Consider the following 21,641-nt stretch of genomic DNA (forward strand, 5'->3'; position numbering starts at 1 on the left):
CTGTGTTTACTTATGGGATGCAACAAGAACACACGAAAACATGTTCACACACAAACCAAATTCCTCCCGGCCTCCTCTTATCTCGTACATTTTGGCAATCACTATATAAAACTTGGAATTCAGAGGGTTGTGATTAAGAAGCCATCCCGCAAAGGAGAAGGAAGAGTGCTTCCATTGTGGGATAAATTCTTCAACATTTATGTCAGGAGTTAAAAACTAAAAAACACGTCATTGCCCCCGCGAGTGAATCTGGTGCGGCATTTGTTCCACTTCCTCCTCTTCCTCCTCCTCCTCCTGCCGCATGCTCATTACCTCCTCCACCTCCGTCTTTATCCTCTACATCCTCCCCCGTCTCCTCCCTCTACTCCTCCCCGACTCTAATCTCTCACTTGTTTGGAAAACAACGTGCACAAGAGTTCGCCATCAACCGACGCTAAACTGTGGGAGTAGCTGGCTAATAGCAATAAAAAAATTTTTAAAAAAAGCCGAAGTAATGGTGCTGCTGTAGGGGCCGCGCATCCTCCCAAGTCCCGACTAATGCTGTGCACCTTATCTCCTGGACCACTTCAGTCTGAGGATGCTCATTAGACCCTGCGTCCTCATATGAGGACATTTCAGCAGATTCATTCTACAGCCAATCATGGGGCAAAACCTCATCAGATTATACAACTGGAATTTGTTCATTTATGCTTATTAACTTTGGTAGTGATAAGCTACAGCAAATTAGCTCGTTAATTAGCTAAATTACTGGTTTGAGGACTTCATTGTTTGCAATTCTGCCTATTCGGTCCTAAATCAACATGGTCGTCTATACTCACCACACAGAAAGATTTTTATGGAAAGATTCTTCTAAATATTATAAATACAACTAAGTAAATTGAAATTGAAAGTTAGTTATAAGTATATTGCGATAAATCCACATTTGTCTCACACACTACAGGTCATGTGATTTGCATTTAACACACTTCCTGTAATGTCATGTGTTTGTAATGGGTAACGTAGGTGAAAGAGGTTTCTTGGACACAGATACAATTTGTTATTGTCCATATAAAATTTGATATATTGCCAGAGAAGAAATATATAAAGAATATAAGGTCATTTTATTATTGTTTAGCTAATTAGATGGTGGTTGTTATTTTAAAAAAGTATTTAGTTGACATTTTATTGATATCTACTAATTTTATATTAATAAGTGATTGTTCCCATAATAAATCATCATGGATTTTGTAAAGACATGGTCATAAGGAACATAAAAACATGATATTTCTTTTTATTTTTTTTAGAAAATGTATGCTTGGTACATCCCAAAAGTCTCCCAAATACCATGAAGGAATTAAAAATGCACAGCAAACAATAGCTTGGGTCTCGGGAGGTTAAAATTATTTAAGCAATTAAAAGCAAAACAGGCCAATATCTCAAAACCCAAACTCTTGGGTTTGCGTGGACAGACTTGCCAAATAGGGAACTTGGTCTCACCTCGTTCTCTCGCTGGCCCGGTGCCACGGTGCCAAGGCGCCATCTTATTGCTCATGTGACGAATCGAAGTTTTTTTCATCCCCGACCGGGCCCACCCAGACCGGCCCAGTACTGTCAGCGCCTCGTCAGGTGCTCTGGCCACACACACTGGATCTCATCTAAAGTGCAGGTTGGCACCGAGCTCGCTTTAGAGCCCCGTCCCGCTGACCAAAATGGGGCTGTCAGATTTTTTAGGAACGAGCGTCGGTACAACACGACGGGATGGCACTGCGAACCAGAACCTCCAAAATGAAAACACAGTTAATTCAGCGGCTCCGTTATTTTAAACAAATACCGAACGCAGCTAAGTGCAGTGCATTAAGCGGCGGACTGTTATGTTAGAACGAATCCATTTTTGCTAGTGTACCTAATAAACTGGCACGTGAGACCGACCAGACAACGTACCGGGTGAGGATGTGCAGGAGAAAGCAGGGAAGGTCAAACAGGGAGTGAAAGCGGCTGCATAGACAATGTGTATGTAAAAGTTCTGGTGGGTGAATTATGGTTAACGGCGTCGAGGTCTTTATTTATTTATTTCTATAGATGGAGAGGCAAGAACTACAAATCCAAAGCTTGATTGACTTCATGTGTTAGTGTTAAAGTGCAGAATGAGTCTGTGTGTGTGTGTGTGTGTGTGTGTGTGTGTGTGTGGGGGGGGGGGGGGGGGGATTAAACTCAGTGTCAGAGAGTTGGGGGCACATTCCTTGGTTGATTTAGTGGGCATTAAGAGGAGGAGGAATGTGTCGAGCCTGTGGAGGCTTTAAGTCCACTGCGGTGTAAACTGGTTGGGAGGAGCTCTGAGGCTCGACACCCCCCGTCTGACGGATGACTGACACTTGGCTTAATGTGAGGAGGATGCAGAGGAGTGGAGGGAGTCGGATGGAGCGAAGGAGGCGAGGCTGGAAGTAAGAGAAGATGGAGGCATATTTCATTTTGGAGAAATAAATACGAGATTAATAGAGACAAAGTCACACACTCTAGGACATGTATTTTTACATATTTTTTCAGGCAAAGGACCCCCAAACTGATGAAGAGATTAAGTAGGAACCCCCCTACATACTATATGTGGTCCATATGTTGGATTCATGTTAATGTATATTTGAAGAAATTTAAATTTGTGATGTATAAAATGTATAAAAACTGTTTGATCAACCAAAGATTTTGCGACTCCCCTGGAGTACCTGCGCTGACCCTCTAGGGGTCACGGACCCCCTGTTGAAGACCTATGCTCTAGAACAGGGGTCTTTAACGATTTTCAGGCGAAGGACCCCCAAACTGATGAAGAGATGAAGTAGCGACCCCCTACCCACTCTGTGTCCTACATTAAACTTGGCCATGCTAGTGCTATTTACAAATATACATTATTATTATCATTTTGCATTCAATATTAAATATATGTTCCATTTATGTTAATGTGCGTTTAAAGAAATTTAAATTTGTGAGGAAAAACAAAAATAAAATAGATAAAAACTGTGCGATCAACCAAAGATTTGCGACCCCCTCCCCTGCAGTACCTCCGCGGATCCTCTAGGGGTCACGGACCCCCCTGTTGAAGACCTATGCTCCAGGACAAAGAAGTGCCGATCAAGAGGAACTAATCACACGAATCAAAAGGATTTCAGAAGCTTATCTTTATTTGCTCAAGATGGTTTGATAGTTGAAAGAAGAAGAAGAAAAAAATAAAAGATACACACGAAGAGAGAATACAGAACGATTCTTTTCTGGACGTCCCGTTTATGCAACACCAGTCGCTGGGTCGGTTGTGCAAGTTTGACAGAGGAAAAAGCAACACAAGTAAATATATTGTTCAGTAGATAGAAGTCATGTTCTTAAAAACAGCTCAACTCAAACCGCTGCGTTGATCGAAAGTCACAAACTCTAAAGTGGTGCAAAAGCTTTTATCTAGCAATACAACATGGAACAAAACCAGCTAAGAAAAGCGTCAGGTAAGACCTGTGTTTGTGTTTGTGTTTGTGTGTGTGTGTGTGTGCGTGTGGAGGATTTATTTAGTCCTGAGACAGTGTAAGCATATACAGTATGGTTGTGTGTTTCAGACTCTGTTTGTGTTTTGAGGAGAGGTCTGATAACACCACTGAGCTTTTAAAATACCGCAGCTCACAGATCGGACTGAGCCGCTTCAGGAAATATACCGAAATGAGAGAGGATTTCTATTTAAAAGAAAACAAAAATTGAATTAATTAATTTGTCTGGCACGCACCACATAAATGCAAAAGGATAACTTTGGTGATTTTCTAGATTTTTATCTTATAGTCAACAAATCTCATGAAATATTTGTACATGGGTCAGTTTGACATCGTAATGTCGCTCCGTTCACGGGCTTTGTTGACGATAAAAAAACCGAAAGAAACGGAGAAAGTGTAGCATCCGACCGGACACGTCGACGCTAACAAACTCCCGACCGATGCACGACAGTAAAAGCACACGTAAGAAGCACTCGAAACGAATGAAACAGCCAAGAATGTTATTTTTCTTCACGCCTCTACAGCTACATTTTCAAAGAACAGAGGTCTGTGTCGTGCGCGATCTAAAAACGGCGTCACGTCGTTTAAAAAAACAAAAAACAAAAAAAAAAAAGGCAAACCACAGCCAGCGAGCGAAGAAACCTGCACTCACTTCCTCCCGCGCCGCACGTAAACATGACTTAGCTTCCTTCTTATTTCCTGAATTCATCCGTTCCTTTCGTAAGTCGATGAAAGTGCTAAACACCGCTCTCTGTCGGACTCGAAGCATGCTTCATGGACGCTGTATGCACGACTCATTTACATCACATAATGAGCTGAACCAGTCTCAGATTTGTACACCCCTGCGTGTTGTTCTTTAAATAAAGCTACGTGACAGCACAGATCAAGTCAAAGTGCACGAGGTCGAAAGAAAGAAACGCGCAAAATGGGAAAAAAATAAAAATAAAAAATGAAAAAGAAACGAGCACCCTGTCACTGTAGATGTAAAACCCATGTCCTTCACCCCGCGTCCTCGCCCCCTTCCCACCCACTGACCGAAAACTCTGATGCTGATGTTGCACACGCCTGCTGGTGGGGGCCCGGACGGGGGAGGGTGGGCGCGGGGTGGGGGGCCGACCTGTCACACAGTGAGAGAGATGAAGCTGTTGTATCTCTGGATGTTTCTCTTGAGGATCTCTGAGCATGGGCCCAGCACACGCTCAAAGCGGGGCCTGTCCAGCTTCACGCACTTCAGGGGTCCGCGGGCGACTACGGTGGCTGCCCTGGGACGGTTCAACAGCAGGGCGATTTCGCCTGGGATGAAAGTAGACAAGATGACATTTCTAAATAAATGTAACCCTTAAAGACCTAAACATCTGCTTGCGCATAAAAAAAAAAATAAAAAAATGAATTACCGTAACTCACAGACGGACAAAAAAATCTTAAATGTTGGAGTTAGCAGAGCCTTCCCACATATTTACAGACATTCACATTATTGTACAATGTCTGTATCTTCCTTTTAACCCTTTAAGACCTGGACATCTGCCTGCCCATTAACAAAGCCTGTGATATTTGAATTACCGTAATTCAAAGTGTGGCTGAGCACTGGAAAAACAGCTGCCATTGCGGGAACGACGACGCACCGTTGCTGTCGGCCGCAGGTTGACGCAGGAGCGACGCAGTAAGAGACAGATGTTTGGAGGAATTTGTTGGTAAAAACCAAAGTAAGTTAAACCTGTCCCAGTGTGTCGGCCACACTTTGAATTTTGTCAGTAGCGCAAACCATTGTGAGTTACGGTAATTCAAATACAGCAAGCTTTAATGGATCTCTGGCAATCCATTTGGTCATATATTGGTAGAAATGTATTTTGCACTTTAATTATTCAGTTAATTAGAAAAGTAAGCACGCAAAAAAAAACATGAATCAAGATAATAATTTGGCATTTATCACAAATAAAAACAACACCACTGCACACCAAAAGCATTTTTTATAAAGTGAGAGGATTGACTTTCCACAGTTGCAATGTATTTATATCTTCTACAAGCCAGTTGATTGAATTTTGTGCTGGACCCTTCTCAGTTAAGTGCCACGCCAGCTGTGCATTTCATAGGTTTACTTTAATATGTCACGCCACGTTAAATCGGACGCGTAACATAAACCGGTTTTTGTTTTGATCAATAGCTTTTTTGTGCGCGGCGCCAAGCTGGAGAGATGGAAAAAAGCTGACACACTCACCGAAGTAGTCAGAGGGTCCGAGGCGTCCAACCTCCACATACTCCTCATTGTCGGACCTGCGCTGCAGAACAGAGGCGATGCCCTGAAAGCGGGAAAGAAGAGAAGGAGAGAAAGAACGAGATGAGAAGGAGAGGAATAAAAGGAGGAGTGTGTGTGTGTGTGTGTGTGTGAAGAAGGGAAAGATGGGGGGGAGGGGGGGGACTGAAAATCACCGGGAGGATTAAGCCGAGGAGAAATTCCTGCGCTTCATAAGAACACAGGTGCATAGGATTTAGTTCACTTTTCTGTGGGACGGACACCTGTTGTGCGGGACAACAACACACAGTCATGTGTTCCTACTGGCTGATGTGATACGCAAACCGATTGGTTCTGCTTTATTTCCTCCAGAGTGTCATAAACACAAACATCTAAGCCCGCTACAGGCCGAGCACAGTCATCGCTTAATCCCCTCAATCAGCATTCGCCCATTAAACGGAAACAACTGTATTGTCCAAGAGCGACGCAGAGGCCCTGGATGACCCCGGAGAATGACCGACACACTCTTTTGCGAACGTGCACCATCGCCTGACACAGATGGATCGACGCATTCTGAAAGGGCGCACAAACAGTGAGAAAAGCAGCAACAGTCCAACAGCTGATAGCTCCTGGAGAGACCGAGCGGACTCCGTGACCTACTACGCATATTACCAACATCCACTGGGTGTTGTGTGTGTGTGTGTGTGCGTGTGTGAGTCATCTAACAAGTATAAGGGAAGAAATCTGATTTCCGTTCACTGTGCCCGACAGATGACGCGTCCATGCTGTCGTATCTCGCAGCTGTTGGCTAACTTCTGCGGCTGTGGAGGAGCGTACGCTAAAATATTCATCTTCATCAAATCAAACTTTATTTATGTGGCGCTTTTTTTTTCCACACAGACGAGTGCAACCCAAAGTGCTTCACACAAATAAAAACATAAAACACTGCAAGGTGCAAAATCAGAGACGTGGCAGGGGACTGAGGCTTGAGGCAGGGAGGGTGCTAACTTTTTGGGGGGCCCGGGCACACCTTGGGGGGTGGGGTGGGGGGACTTAAAAAAAAAACATATGCAGTAAAATTAGGTTATAAAAGTAAATAAATAACCACTTACATTTTAAAATAATGTAAAACAGTTCAATAAAGTCATGTAAAACACTAATGATATAAATAAAACATGGGGTGTGCCCTTATGTGCGAAATAGACCACTTTAGCTAAGGCTCACATGACTGGTGGGTTTAAACCCAGGAAGTGTCCTTAAGATGACACTGACACAAACTTTTCTCCAAATGGCAGGTAGAAAAGTTTTGCTATTTGCCATATTTGGAGTGAATGTGCACAGACAGGGGTAGAATATGTTTTTTTATCTTAGCCCTGGCATCTACATGCACTCAAGGGCTTCTCTAAATCGGTAGTGGGAGAACTTCCCAGCTTGTCTTGGACCGTGTCATATAACAGACCTGACCGTTCCAGCACTCCCTCATTGCCTCTAATCCCTCTCTGCTCCTTGTGCTGACCGGGCTAATAATGCTAAATATGAATATAATGAGCCTTAATGAGAACACCGAAACTGCCAGCTTACTCACCGAGGGCACACAACAGTGTGACTGTATTTCAGTGAAAGGGATGTGTGTGACCCGGCGGTTCGTCCGCACTAGAAATGAGCTGTGGAGAGGTGGGGGACACTGTTTAAGGTGGGAACACTGCGCGAGTGTCACGACTGGGCCAAACCAACCGTGTCACGATGCACTCAGCACGACAACACGACACAGGGCGGCGACCTCAGCTCGGCGGCGGGGGATCTCCTCGCCACTTCACACACAGAACGGAATCTGTTTTCTGATTTAAACTCATCTCGAAAGATCTGACATTCATTCATTCATTTTGTGTAAGCGCTTGTCCTCCGGAGGGTCACGCCGGGGCTGGACAGGTCTCCAGTCTATCTCAGCGCTGACTCGGGGCCGATTTAGAATCACAAATTAACCTAACGAGCATGTCTTTGGAAGGTGGAGGGAAGCTGGAGTACCTGGAGAGAATTTAATAAACCCGTATTATTATTGACTTCCACATGAATCCCATAGTGTCTTGCAGACTGGGTCCAACCCCCGAGTGGAAAGTTTCAAAAAATGAACAAATAAAATTAATAAATAAATTGGAAAAATATAAGTGATATTGTTGTTCCTGCAGTTTCACCCATCCGTTTAAATATTTGAATATATACAGTGGGGGAAATAAGTATTTGATCCCCTGCTGAATTTGTAAGTTTGCCCACTTCCATAGAAATGATCAGACTCTGGTTTTTATGGTTGTTTACTGGTTATGGGTATAGACAGAATATCAATCGAAAATGCATAAAAAACACACAATCTAAAAGTTATAAATTGTTATGTATTTTATTAAGGGAAATAAGTATTTGATCCCAACAATTCACTTAGAATTCAGGCTCCTACAGATTGGCTGGTGCGCATGTGGCACACAGCTGTGCTCAGTCAACTAATTACCAATACTCCTGATCTTAACTCGTCATGTATATAAAGCACACCTGCTCTAAGAATCAGTTTCTTACATTCCAACTTCTACAGCACCATGGGCAAGACCAAAGAGCTGTCAAAAGATGTCAGGGACAAGATTGTAGACCTGCACAAGGCTGGTATAGGTTACAAAACCATCAGCAAAAGGCTTGGTGAGAAGGTGACAACTATTGGTGCCATTATTCGCAAGTGGAAGACCCATAAAAGGACCATCAACTGTCCTCGGTCTGGAGCTCCCCGCAAAATCTCGCCTCATGGAGTGAGGATGATGATGAGAAAGGTGAGGGAGCAGCCTAAAACAACACGGCAGGAGCTTGTTAATGATCTGGAAGCAGTTGGGACCTCCGTCACCAAGAAAACAGTTGGCAACACACTGCGCCGTTATGGATTGAACTCTTGCAGTGCCCGCAAGGTCCCCCTGCTCAAGAAGGCACATGTACAGGCCCGCCTTAAGTTTGCCAGTGAACATCTAAATGACTCAGAGAAGGCTTGGGAGAAAGTGCTGTGGTCTGACGAAACCAAAGTTGAGCTATTTGGCATTAACTCGACCCGCCATGTTTGGAGGATGAAAAAACGTGAGTATGACCCAAAGAACACCATACCCACGGTTAAGCATGGAGGTGGAAACATCATGTTTTGGGGCTGTTTTTCAGCAAAGGGTACAGGGCAACTTCACCGCATTATGGGGCCAATGAATGCAGCCATGTACTGTAACATCTTGGACAAAAACCTTCTTTCCTCAGCAAGAACACTGAAGATGCCTCGTGGGTGGGTTTTCCAACATGACAATGACCCAAAACATACTGCCAGGACAACAAAGGAGTGGCTCAAGAAGAAGCATATTAAGGTCATGGAGTGGCCTAGTCAGTCTCCAGACCTTAACCCGATCGAAAACCTGTGGAGGGAGCTGAAGCCCCGAGTTTCCAAGAGGCAGCCAAGAAACTTGAAGGATTTAGAGACTGTCTGTAAAGATGAATGGGCCAAAATCCCTCCTGCGCTGTGTGCAAACCTGGTGACCAACTACAAGAAACGTCTCATCGCTGTGCTTGCCAACAAAGGTTTCTCTACAAAGTACTGACTTGTGTTGTGCTTGGGGATCAAATACTTATTTCCCTTAATAAAATACATAACAATTTATAACTTTTAGATTGTGTGTTTTTTATGCATTTTCGACTGATATTCTGTCTATACCCATAACCAGTAAACAACCATAAAAACCAGAGTCTGATCATTTCTATGGAAGTGGGCAAACTTACAAATTCAGCAGGGGATCGAATACTTATTTCCCCCACTGTACGTATTTTTAATATTATAATAAACTTTTTTTTTAAATTATTATATTATTTATTATTTTTTATTTTGTTGAATGCAAAGTATGGAGTCATTAAACTTGTTCACATAAATGAGAAATGCAAACAGATTTTTTTTTTTTAAATTTTGCTAATAGTTAGCAGATAAAGAGACGTCCTCAGCAGCAGCAGCAGAACAGGTGATGCAGGGAATGGACCCCTGGCCCTCTAGGTGTAGGTACAGGGCTACACTGTGGACAGGCCGTCAGTCTGTCTAGTGGTTAACACAGAAAACTAAGAAATGAAAACTCATCAAGAAATGGTCAAAAAGTTAATCTAACCTAACAAGCGTGTCAGTTTAAAACTTTTTATTGAAATGTTTTGTCATAGGAACATCTTTAAACACAATATTTTAAAACTGAACTTCAGGAAGGTGCCACTTTTATGAATAAGATTATTTTGAACAAAGTTTTACTTCACTGGCTTATACTGGTTCTAACTGGAAACACAGCTGTGGTATTAAGCAGAAAATGTTCATCTCACTTACTGATCAGAAATCTACAGTGTTTCATAAATCGAGCCGTTGTTGATTCCTTGAAACACAACAGATAAGGACGCAGTTAACAGCTGAAACAAACGCTGACGCTGTCTGATCACCGTGAAGTTGGAAAGCCGGCGGACGTTCTCTGATGAGATGTTTGTGCGTAGATGTTGTCAGCGAGATGTTCATATAACGATTTCATTTTAACACGGTGTTGATTTTATTCGGTCTCTGTTTAAAGAGTTACCTCGTTTTCAGCACGCCTCGCAGCGGAAAACGACATAACTGAACGATAATGGCTTTGCACTTCCGTTACTTAACAAACATTTGCTGTGGAGCAAAAAGCCGGAGTGGCCCGCACAGCTCAGATCTTACTGTTGATGCAGGAAAACACAGGAATACTTTGAAATAAACTGAGTCAGGAAATCAGTATCAAGACTCAGCCCTAGAACAATTACACCGACACTGATGTCATGAGTAAAGGAATCACCACGGGGGTTGTTACTGCTTTCGACTTATGAGGCGCTTGTTTAAGGTTTAACGCAATAAGGCTGCAGCTGTGCAAGATGAAGGCGCTAAACGTTACAGGTGCGTAGCTGAGATTAAAATAAAGCCCGAGTTCAAAGACGAGTGTGGTTAGAGCAGTCAACGTGTGCTCAAGGACGGGAACATCAGAATGCACTGCATCAAGATTGTCTCTCAGCAGCTAAGTTTCACTCAGAAGTCCAACCCTCTGTGGTGCACATGCGACATAAAAACCGAAACCACAAGTTTAATTAAAGCTTTGACCTTAAAACGTGTTAAAATATACTAAGCGGCAGATAATTCCTTTGACGTGTCCCTGTTTGTGTAGAGACATTTAAGGTTGCTGGGACATCTTGAAAGCCGTCTCAGAGGTAGAAACGTAGCCTTACTCCTAACTTCTCAGTCATTTACCACCAACCGTGGAAGGTTCTTTTCTTTTAGTGCGTCACTGTGTCTATCATTTTTTAACTATTTAGGTCATATTTACAAAGTATTAGAGGAAGTCACTGTAAATGTGTGCATGTATACAGGTGCGTGTTTGTAATTGGGTTTTAGCTTGATCTGTCAGGCTTGACAAACAACCAGTTGGAAGGCCGAGATCACAATCATTCGGATAAATGCATGAAATGTCTATAATTAGATCAGCTTATTTGCCGAACTTACTACCGAGGCCAGATGTCTGAACTGCCTTTTGCACAAAGCTGAAGTCGGGGAGCGAATAAGACTGCTCAGCTCCCTAACAGGAGTACTTTGGTACTGATCACTTTATTAAACTAACTTCTAACGTCTTGTTATCTGAATGGGAGCTATTCACGTCCATCCACTGCTGCCAATATTAGAAGATAAAGAACAAACAGCCGGCGGTGTTAAACCTCCAATACACAGACGTCGGATGTTTTCCATTTGCAAATATTTTTTTTTTTATGACTGCCCATATGAGCGGCAGTGAAGGGACAAATAAGTCGCGTAATTTATTTGGTGAGTCTGGTCGCATTTCGTTTTCTTTACAACTTCTCCACCCCAGCCAAGATGTGGCTTGAATGCAAAAAACATAAAAAATAAAATAAATAAATAAAAGAGAGATGTGAATGGGGATAGAATGGGGGCACGGAGACTCCCGTGTTTACAACCAGCTGATTCCTCTCCTTTCCATTCACGTCCAAACAAAGAGAATGAGACAGTGCAGCGCTGCGAGTACAGTAGTTCTCATCTGGTGTGGTCCAGATAGCCATCTCCCAGCGTACCACCCCAGAGGTAGTGCTCTGCCCCGCAGATATTTCTTTTGTAAACATCGGAGAGACTCCCCTGTTCAACCGAGGGGGCATAGGACTGGAAATGACAAAAGACAGCTGAGGAGGTCAGGCAGAGAGAGAGAGAAAGAGAGAGAGAGAGAGAAAAAAAGTGTATGAATGAAAGAATACAAACAAGTTGTAGAGACAGGGGAAGGAATAGTGTGAGACAATTTAAGCAGCAGCAATGAATCACTTGTCCCGTACTGAAAAACTACTAGCAGCTATTTTATAACTAGAGACTTAAAATCCACATTTTGGACACTTATTGTAATAAATATATACACACATACACATATATATATGTGTATGTGTGTATATATATATATATATATATATGAAACACTCAAATGCATGTACTGCATCCAGAGCAAAGTGGATGAGTTAGTGGCGACTTATCAAAAAGTAGGGTTTTGCATGTAGGAAATGGCATTAACATACTCAGAGAAAGAGAGAGAAAGAGAGGTGCAGGCAGAGATGGAGGAAGGTGATATCCAGAGAAGCCTGTTTACAAGGCCACCCAGCTCCAGCAGTGTCTGCACCTTCTCATTCAAAAGCACACACACGCACAGATCCCGCAGCGAAGGACAACAGCCCTTCTCACAAGATTTGTTCTCCTTCCTCCAGTCAGCAGCCCGAGGGGCTGCCCGTCAAAAATGCAGTGTCTCGCAAAAAAACTTTATCCCGATTAAGATGCGCAGATCTTCACGTTCCTTCGCGTGACTTAATTGATTAACTACATTGATCTTCGGTCTATAACAACGGGCTCCATTAGATGAATTGGACTTTGGCAAATACACGTTACAGGCAAGTACCGTTAAAGGAGATATATTGTAGACAACCCACAGAGGATTTCTGTTCTGGTGACCCAGGGGGACCCTTTAGACCCCTTCAGCATGATTACTTTTGTGCGAGGTCAAAGGACAAATGTGAGATAACACATGTAGCTGTTAGAATCGATGGCTGGGAGAGATGAGAGTGGATACATTAGCAGAAAGGAATGTCTGGTGAGCGGCCATCGCTGGGTTTTACATTATTTTCATCCAGAGCCTAACAGGTAGTCCCATGAAATGTCAGACTTGAGGCTGAAGTTGAAATAACTTGATTTGACAAAAAGAAAGAAACCCTGGTTTTCAGTGTGGCTCGCTCTGTAAAAACACCACCAAAACACTAGTCGGCGCTGTCTTTGTTGCCGGTCGGGTTCATTTTTGTTTCTACTTCCTGCCTCACTTTCAACAATGAAGACTGAAACCTTCGCCAAGGACAAGTCATATAAATGTTTGTATCTTCGAACCTCCTCAATCAACCTTTCCTCAATGTGTTCCATCTTTATTGAACAATCAAATGGAAAACTGTGGAAACAGGGAAGTTACTTTTCCGAGGAGATCCACGTCAGGCTACGATTAGTACTAGGGTCCGTGCATGCTCTGCCCTGTCGCCGTAGCTATGGCATCAAATTGACGCAGAAGCCTAAACCACCTTTTAGGGTGCGTTTGAACCAATGACTGTATATATTAAACCCATCGTGACGTCACCTGTTGGATTCTGCACCTCAAAATTGAAGCCCGAAGTGGGCAGAGCCTGTGGTTGCCATGTTGGGTGAGCTTTACTCCGCCCACACTCAGATACTCCAAATATGGACGTGGGGGCGCATTTCAGACGTTAAGACCCGCCCACCCAACTCTCTGCCACCTGTTAGCTCAGCTCACGAATAGTGAAATAAATTGAGACCAAAATCGTTTTTTGGACTGTAAACATGTTTAATAATGCTGTAAAGTTGGGCCTTTTAACATGGGGCTCTATGGGGATTTGCTCCCTATTGGATCCAGCCTCAAGTGGCCAATTGATGAACTGCAATTTTTAGCACTTAGCCGCATGGGCTTCATCCCGGAGGTTGCTGCTATTTTGTTCAGATTCGGGTAGTGCAACATGTTACAATGTCACATTCAACCTTGTTTCAATTTGTATCGGCAGGGAAACTGAGATTAGGTTCTGACACATCCTCAACACTAAGCGTTTGCAGTTACAGTTTTGAGACAATTTTGCAGGAAATCTTGACTCAAGAAATCAGGAAACAACTGAATCAGAAATGGAGCATCAGCAGCCAGCGGGCTGAGATGTTGCTGACAGGCAGTGGTGGTGGGAAACGCTGCCGGTTTCAAAACTATAAACCACATCTACAAGCATCCATACCCACCTCATATTATTTTACTTCGACTCAGTCTGACAACTGCCAGTAAAGTTGCCCGAGCAGGATGGAAACTTAAAACTTAATTTGCAAGTACTATATCGTATTCTGGACAAGAACAACACATGTAATGGTACAACTAATTAATTCGTTAACACTGCGACATATGGAAGTGTACAAACAGACGTACGCCACTCCAGATGCAAGCTAGGGCTTGGGAATTTCGACTAAACTTAGACACGACGATAACCTTGTTCCACCTCTGCTTCCACTTTAGTGACGAGAAAACCAATGTCCAACATGTACCGCTACAGCATGTTTCAAAATTTTATTTTTTAAGACACGCATGAGATGGTGTGAAAGTATAACGAGGATGCAGAAATAAGTGCGCTTGCTGGCCAAGTAGAAGTATAGGCACTGAAGGGATGGAGGGATGAAGGGGAGGGAAAGGCAAAGAGGAAGCCGATGAAAGGGAAGGTGAGTCCTCATGGCCCCCGGAGCCTGTAAAGGCTTGTTTGTACAGTGTGAGAAAAAAATGTAAACATGTCACTATTCATTAGAGCCCCATTCCTCCGCCGGGCAAAGAAAGTGATGTCTCTATACCTCCCCTTTTTGTTAATCTTCCCCATCAACAGTGTGTAATTAGTGACTGCGGGGTTTCGGTTTTTTGGCCGATCCCCCAAAACCACAGAAACAACAACAACAACAAAAAATAAAAAAAATGAGAACAGACAAGAGAAGAGAAGAGAAAAGAAAAGAGAGGCTGGGGGACAGACAAGGATTAAAAGTTTTCAAATGGGAAGGAATCACACGATGAGACTTCAGGAAGCCGATCTCACAGTAGGACAAACTCACACTAACAAAATCCTCCTGTTCCCTCTTTACTTGTGGTCCTCTTTAATTCGTCCTCTTCTCTCTGCCCATATGTCCCAGCCCTCTTTGACTCATCCTCCTCTCTCTGCCTCTCCTTCTCTCTCTCTCTCCCTCGTCTCCCTCCCGGGAGGCTGGGTCTCCTGACCCCGTGTGAAAGTCAGCAGCGCACATTCCACCACAGTCCACCCAGCTCTGGGAAAGTCAGTGTCTGCTGCATGAGAGAAGGCGAGGGAGGGACGAGACGATAAAGAAAGGGACCACTTAAAGAGTGGGCAGCAGCCGGGTTAAGAGATGGGTACGGAAAAAAATTTAAGAAAAAGGCAACTTTGTTAAATATTGTTTAAGAGAAGCTGAGTGTAGCACAACTCTCTCCATCCTGTAATCCAACAGATTCCACCAAATAGTTTCTCCTCTCTGGAACGTACGAGGTCTCACACTGAGGAGTCATGTTTTAACCCTTTAAAATCGAGCTATTTGTTTGAAAACCGCGAGCAACTAAATAATTAGCCCGGGGCTGTCATGCCCCAGCATGCCAGAACAGTCGGGGCAAAGTCGAAATTGTTTTATAGGATTCCCAAAAATCACGCGAGACGGCAGGTGTGGATTAATGCGATAAAACGAGAAAACAGAGCGGTGAGATCCCTCAAAAAACAGGATTTCTCTTGTGCAGCGATTACTTTCTATCAGGGGCAGGATCCAGCGTTTTCCAAGCGTAAAGTTTTGTTTATTTAGCATGTTTTTAACATGATATCCAACAGATTTCTTTTCATAACGGCAAGTAAGGCTGATGTTTATAACGTGGATTTCAAAGGGATGTTACTCAATTCAGCATTAAACCTACTCACAATGAGAAATAAATTTGGGATTAACCAGTTACTTGTTACTGTGATTACTGTACGACAGGGGTCTTCAATGTTTTTCAGGCCAAGGCCCAAACTGATGGAGAGATTAAGTAGGGACCCCATACCTACTATATATGGTCTATAATAAACTCAGCCTGGTGCTATTTATAAATGTACATTATTAGTATCTTGTTAAGAAACTGAAATTTGGGGGAAATACCCCCACAGACCCCCTAGGGTTGACGGACCCCCTTTTGAAGACCTATGCTGTACACAGTAGAATGCACTTGTATAATAAATAAAAATAAAAGAGTAATTTAGTGTATGTTGTGGTGCAGCTTCCAAGTACTTCGAATTTTGTCCATCAGTGAGTTGCGGCGATTCAAACCTAACCCTAACCCTAACCCCAACCCTAACCCTAACCCTAACCCTAACCCGCAAGCATTTCTTTATGCGCAGGTGGATGTTTAGGTCTTAAAGGGTTAAAAGGAAGATGTACAATGATGTGAATATCTATAAATATTTGGGCAGGCATTTCTTTTTTGTTTTGCGGTTGCTCTGCATTCCAACATCTAAGATTTAAAATTATCTATCGAGTCTAATTGCCGACTTTGAACTGCATAGCAACCGTCCTCCTTGTCATTGTTACGGCGTGATAAGTAGGACATGGCGGCTAAACGTAATGCTAAACACAGTTTTAGACTTCTGCATTAGCCCGCAGACATCTGTTTTTGCTTGCTTTGTCTTTCAGTTTGGCAAGTGAAGCGGATACCGAGGCTGGTTGGGGATCAAAGTATAAAAATAGCCACGACTGCTTCACTCTTAAACCAACAAGGGTGTACGCGACTGAAATACTTGAGCACACACTTTTGACTTTATGATTACGGTTGCGATACAAATTTCTCAGCCCTGGATTAGGGCCAAAACAACAGAAAACGAATGTGTCACCGCGCATATTTTGGGATTAAATGCATATTATATATTTGAAGAAAGGCATGAGGTGGGAGACTGAAAGGACCGATGAAAGAAGGATGGTGAAGAAAAGAAGAGTTGCGCTGGAGGGGCACAGGTTAAGATGGAAATTGAGGCAAAATAGGGATAAGGGCTGATACATCACTCAGCAGCCGTGATAAAATCCACCTCTGGCTTAACCACTCCCATGCACTGTAACCAGGGTACTGCTCGCTAGTACTACTGACTGACAGAATAAGTAGAAGCGATGGAGGAAATGACAGAAAGTGAAACAATGCAAGCCTGAAAATAAGAGACCGGACAGCATCTCGTGCCCCCGCCCCCTCCAGACAGAGGCCTCTTGACTTGACCCTGGTGAAAGCTGTGTAAGTATGGAGTTAATCAAAAGTGTGTTAGGATGACAGGCAGGGGGCCCTTCATGAAGTAAACGCCAGGGGCCCCGGTGCCACAAAGCCTGTAGTGTGAGGGGACTATCCTTTGCGCATGAATCGCGGTTGAGGACTGGGGCTGGGGCGCACCAGCGGGTCCTCAGTCTGCTGGTGGTAATAAGCTGTCAGCGAAGAGCCCACCAGCATCTCAACAACAACCAGAGCGAACATCCACCCACCTGCTGACATGTACGCAGTCTACATACGCCCCGTATTTGCTTGCGTGGAGCTTCCAGGAAATGTGGCAGTTCAGAAGACGTTGCGCCGACATTACCTCCGTAATGATGAAGAAGTCATCGCCGGGTTCTCCCTGCACCACGATCTTCTCTCCATCTTCAAACTGCACAGGTTCCAGCGCGTCGGCCACCGTCAGACGCTCCCACTTATCCAAAGACTCTGTGTGAATGGACAGGAAACAAAGAGTAATGTGTTGTTTTCGATGATCAGGGCGATAGCAGATGGAGAAGAATTAATCTGATTATGCTTCCTGGACTGGGAGGGTAAAAAAGTTCCGGCCCGAACGCACGGTCAATATCTCTATCTCCGAAATAAGAACGAGGTCCTTGTCTTCCGTGTTGGACAGTAGTCCACTCATAGTTGGATCCCACGGTTGGTCCATCCTGCTTTTGTGTTTTTAGATTTTTTTTGGTTTTTAACCCTAACCCCTTAACCCTAACCCTAATCAAAAGTTAAGGAACTAAGCAAGGCACCCTTAAAAATGTGTTAACGGTATAAAACACTGCCCTACATTGACCTTTCCAACTTGCTTGGGTCTTCTTCAGGACAGGCAATGAAAGTAAAAGGGGAAAAAGGAAGGAAGAACAAGCTTGTAAATTAGCTTTTAGGCTAGCAGTGAGGTGATGGTGGTTACCCCTAGGGTTAGGGTTTAACTCCCATCTCAGACAAATCCTCCCTCATTTCATGAACATAAAACCCCTTGAATCTGGATTGTTGTGAGATGGTTCTGTCTTCTGTTTTAAGACCAACACGATTTAGTATCATCTATACAGGCTGAATTACAATAAAGGGCGCCTGCTTAACTGAATGTGTTCAAGTTCAGTTGAACCAGTGTAGGTGGAGTGAATAAAAACATCCATTCACTAGATAATAGCTGGGCTCCAAGGATCAAGTGGCATTTCGTCTAAATTGATTAAAAAATGTTATTCTGCTACAGTCCAGAAAGAACATTCATAATTTTATGAGTAGAGGTGAAATTAAGCGTCGGCTGTAATGGCTTGGAAAATATCCCCCTTTTTTTTTTTGCTACCCAACGGGTTCGCTGTATTTTTAACGTTCCGCCTAAACAAGTGCAGAGATCATGATTTGTGAATGAGTTCTGCCAGATTGTATCTTTATGAGTTGCTTTTTTAGATCTCCAGAGCCCCGTCAGATAGACTTTCAGACCGTCCACAGGAACAGTGACGTGGTTAGCCGCAGATATTTCTGGAAACTGCTGGTATTCTCCAGCAAACCAAAACCCCAGATGGTCACACATCTTACTGGGAAAAAACGTTTAATCCGAGGCTCTGAGCAACTCAGATGAACTGCTATTTAAAGCAAACAAAAAAATGTGGCCCACTAATAACTGAATACCTCTATAAAGACGATTCACTAAAAGAATTCAGCTTTTTTTTTTCTAACTTCAACAGATAATTGTGGCCTAACCTTAAAGGTCAACATTTACATATGTAAGGAGACTCGGAAACACTCATCTTTAGCTTTGTCTAGATGAAAAGGTGACTCATTGTTTTGATTTGACTAAGACGTGAGCTAGAAGCGCGAACCTACAGCAGGATTTCTTTGTCCGAACTATTGTCTCCTGATAACCTCCTCTGTAACCGATCCGAGTGTGTATATTTGCGCGTGTGCGTAAATGTGTATGTACTTTGGATTAACTAAGGCAGGTCTAGCGATTTGGAGGTGTCCAGTGTCCCCACCGGTGGGGCCGTGGTGTCTGCCGGACCCAGATGGATGCCTTCTGTCTGGCTGCGAGCTAAAGGCAGCGGGTCTTACCGAGGTGATCCCTAACAGCTCGGCAGGTAACGCGATACACAAACGTGCTGACTAAAGAACCTACATTTCACGCACCACCGAGCCTGCACCCACTTGGATCACCTTGTTGCACACCAGACACAGCAGACACACAGGGAGTCGGTAATTGGGATGTCGAAGCCTGTGTGTGTGTGTGTGTGTGCGGGACAACAAAACATTTGCTTTTTACACCCTTCACTCCACGACATCAAGGGCTTGTACCCAATTTCGTGGCTATCTCGAAAATCAAAGACAAACACAAACACTCCCGCCTCCTCCTCCTCCTCCTCCAATTCAAAGAGGCAGAGCAGAGGAGCAAAGCGACAGAAAGAGGAATGGAGGGAGAGGAAAAAGCGCCGGTGTTTGAATACAGGCCTCGACAAGGCCCTCGAAAAGAAAAGGAGGCGAATGAAAGGAGAGCGGACCTCGCGGAGACGCTCTCCTAAGACCTGAACCTTAGTGTATGTGTTTACTCAGCCAGCTAATAACTCTGTACAGGGGGCACGGCCTCCCTCTATAAGCCACGCACACACGATCAAGTGGAAAGGGACGAGACGTCAGTTCCAATCGCGGCTCATTCTGAAGGCCTGAATAAATCTCATTCGCCGTCCCTCCAAACCCACCGGCCGGTGCGGCCTGGGATGGCGTTAGCCAAATTCCAGTGGTGAAGAGAGAGGCTTAGCTCAACTCCCTCATTCTTTAATTGTCCACACAGAGGCATTGCAGAGTGTGGCCGGCTTTAGAACGATCAGTGTGAGAAGATTAGGAGCCGCCGGCCTTGTGTGACAACGTGTTTATGCGCGATAATCTACGGTACACGTTGATCTAACCGCCGCTTCACGATGAACAGCACGCGCAAGCGCGCTCACGCTTCGGCCTGTTCAGAAATGCGGAAACGACGGAGGGAACGGACGAATGTGAGGTCAGACAAGTACCTACATCTTCATTACGTTCCCCCTTGGCTAAACATTTACAGGCTTACCGAGGATGGAGACCTTGCTGAGGAACTCTTCATACATCTTTCTCTTCCTCAGCGTGCTACCCTGTAAAACAAACAGAGGAAACACATTAACCATGTTGAGTGTCATTTTGCGCAAAACACTGCGATCGCTGCAATTAATCAGACTGGCTTGCTGTTAAGAAATATATTACACAATGCAGGGAATACACGCTCACACTGCCAGTTCATTAGGTACACTGAAAAATTAAAAAACAAAGAAAAAATGAATGCATTCTAATACGACAGCTGTGCACCGGTGGCAATTCAGCTGCAGGATTATGTTGGAGTGTGTAGCTTGTGGTTCTGTTAAACAGCATTAAATTAAACACAAATGTGTTTCTGTTATTAAGCCCAGCCCCATTAACTGTGACTGGATTGCCAAAATAACAGAAACGTGTGTCGGTACAACGCGAAGCGATTCAACAGTAATGCAAACCACAGCCTCCGAAATGAAAGTTAGATCAACAGCGCTCTCAGTTATTTTAAACATATTAAGTGCAGGAAGGTTACATTAGATTGCATTTGTTTTCAGTAGTGCGCCTAATGAAGTTGCTGGTGAGTGTGTTTTCTGTCCTCTTATTGTCGTACTTTACTGCAATGAAACAGGGGTCTTTGATGTTTTTTAGGCCAAGGACCTCTTAGGAGATTAAGTATAGATTAAATAGGGTTCATATGTGTAATATTATTTTTTAAAAATATACATTATTATTATCATTTTGCATTCAGTATTAAGCTATCCCTTACCCCTTCAGTAAAATATATTGGTTTTATGTCAATGGGCGTTTAAAGAAATTTAAATTTGTGGCGGGAAATTAAAGAAACTATATAACGACTGTCTGATCAACCAAAAGTTTTACGACCCCCCTGCAATGCCTCCGCGGGCCCTCTAGGGGTCACGGACCCCCTGTTGAAAACCTATGTCTTAAAAGATTAAGATAATTACTACTTTTGGGCGCAGATCCCGGGAGGAGCCATGCAAAAGAATTTGCACTTGCCTTTAAACATAAGAGAGGACAACTGTGAATAATTTTCAACTGAAATATTATTTAAATTCACATTGAAATTAGCCCTTTTATAATAATTATTTATGTGGATTGCACTTTTCTTGAGTGCATATCACATTTAATGGCGACAACTGACCTTTAAGTCTGAAAATGTAACATGTGGGCACTGGGATATTAATATATATATATATATATAAAAAAAAATCAAGCTACACAACAGGAAGGGCTGTGGTTAATAGACCGCAGTTCACGGGGTCGTGCCTTCGGAGGTGTGTATGAAATATGTTTGTTGGTGTGTGGCCCACCCCACCCACAAGGAAGGGGACTTTCCCCTCTCTGCCTGCGCCATGGAAATCAGGTGCGTCCTGACAAGTCCAGGCCCAGAGGACCCCCTTCTCCGAC

At 43.6% G+C, this 21,641-nt stretch overlaps 1 protein-coding gene across 2 annotated transcripts in view; it reads right to left on the minus strand.

Moving 5' to 3' along the window:
* Positions 1–3,129: 3,129 nt before the first annotated feature.
* Positions 3,130–21,641, minus strand: part of prkar1b (protein kinase, cAMP-dependent, regulatory, type I, beta) — a 70,404-nt gene continuing 51,892 nt past the window's right edge. For both annotated transcript variants that reach the window (XM_047571944.1, XM_047571945.1), the window contains 4 exons: positions 20,218–20,278; positions 17,479–17,600; positions 5,713–5,794; positions 3,130–4,790 (listed from right to left, as the gene is read on the minus strand). In XM_047571944.1, the coding sequence (XP_047427900.1) occupies positions 4,618–4,790; positions 5,713–5,794; positions 17,479–17,600; positions 20,218–20,278 (438 nt within the window). In that variant the 3' untranslated portion in view covers positions 3,130–4,617. The remainder of the gene's footprint in view (positions 4,791–5,712; positions 5,795–17,478; positions 17,601–20,217; positions 20,279–21,641) is intronic.

Source organism: Mugil cephalus, chromosome 20, assembly GCF_022458985.1.
Source record: "Mugil cephalus isolate CIBA_MC_2020 chromosome 20, CIBA_Mcephalus_1.1, whole genome shotgun sequence".
In the NCBI taxonomy this organism is placed as follows: domain Eukaryota; kingdom Metazoa; phylum Chordata; class Actinopteri; order Mugiliformes; family Mugilidae; genus Mugil; species Mugil cephalus.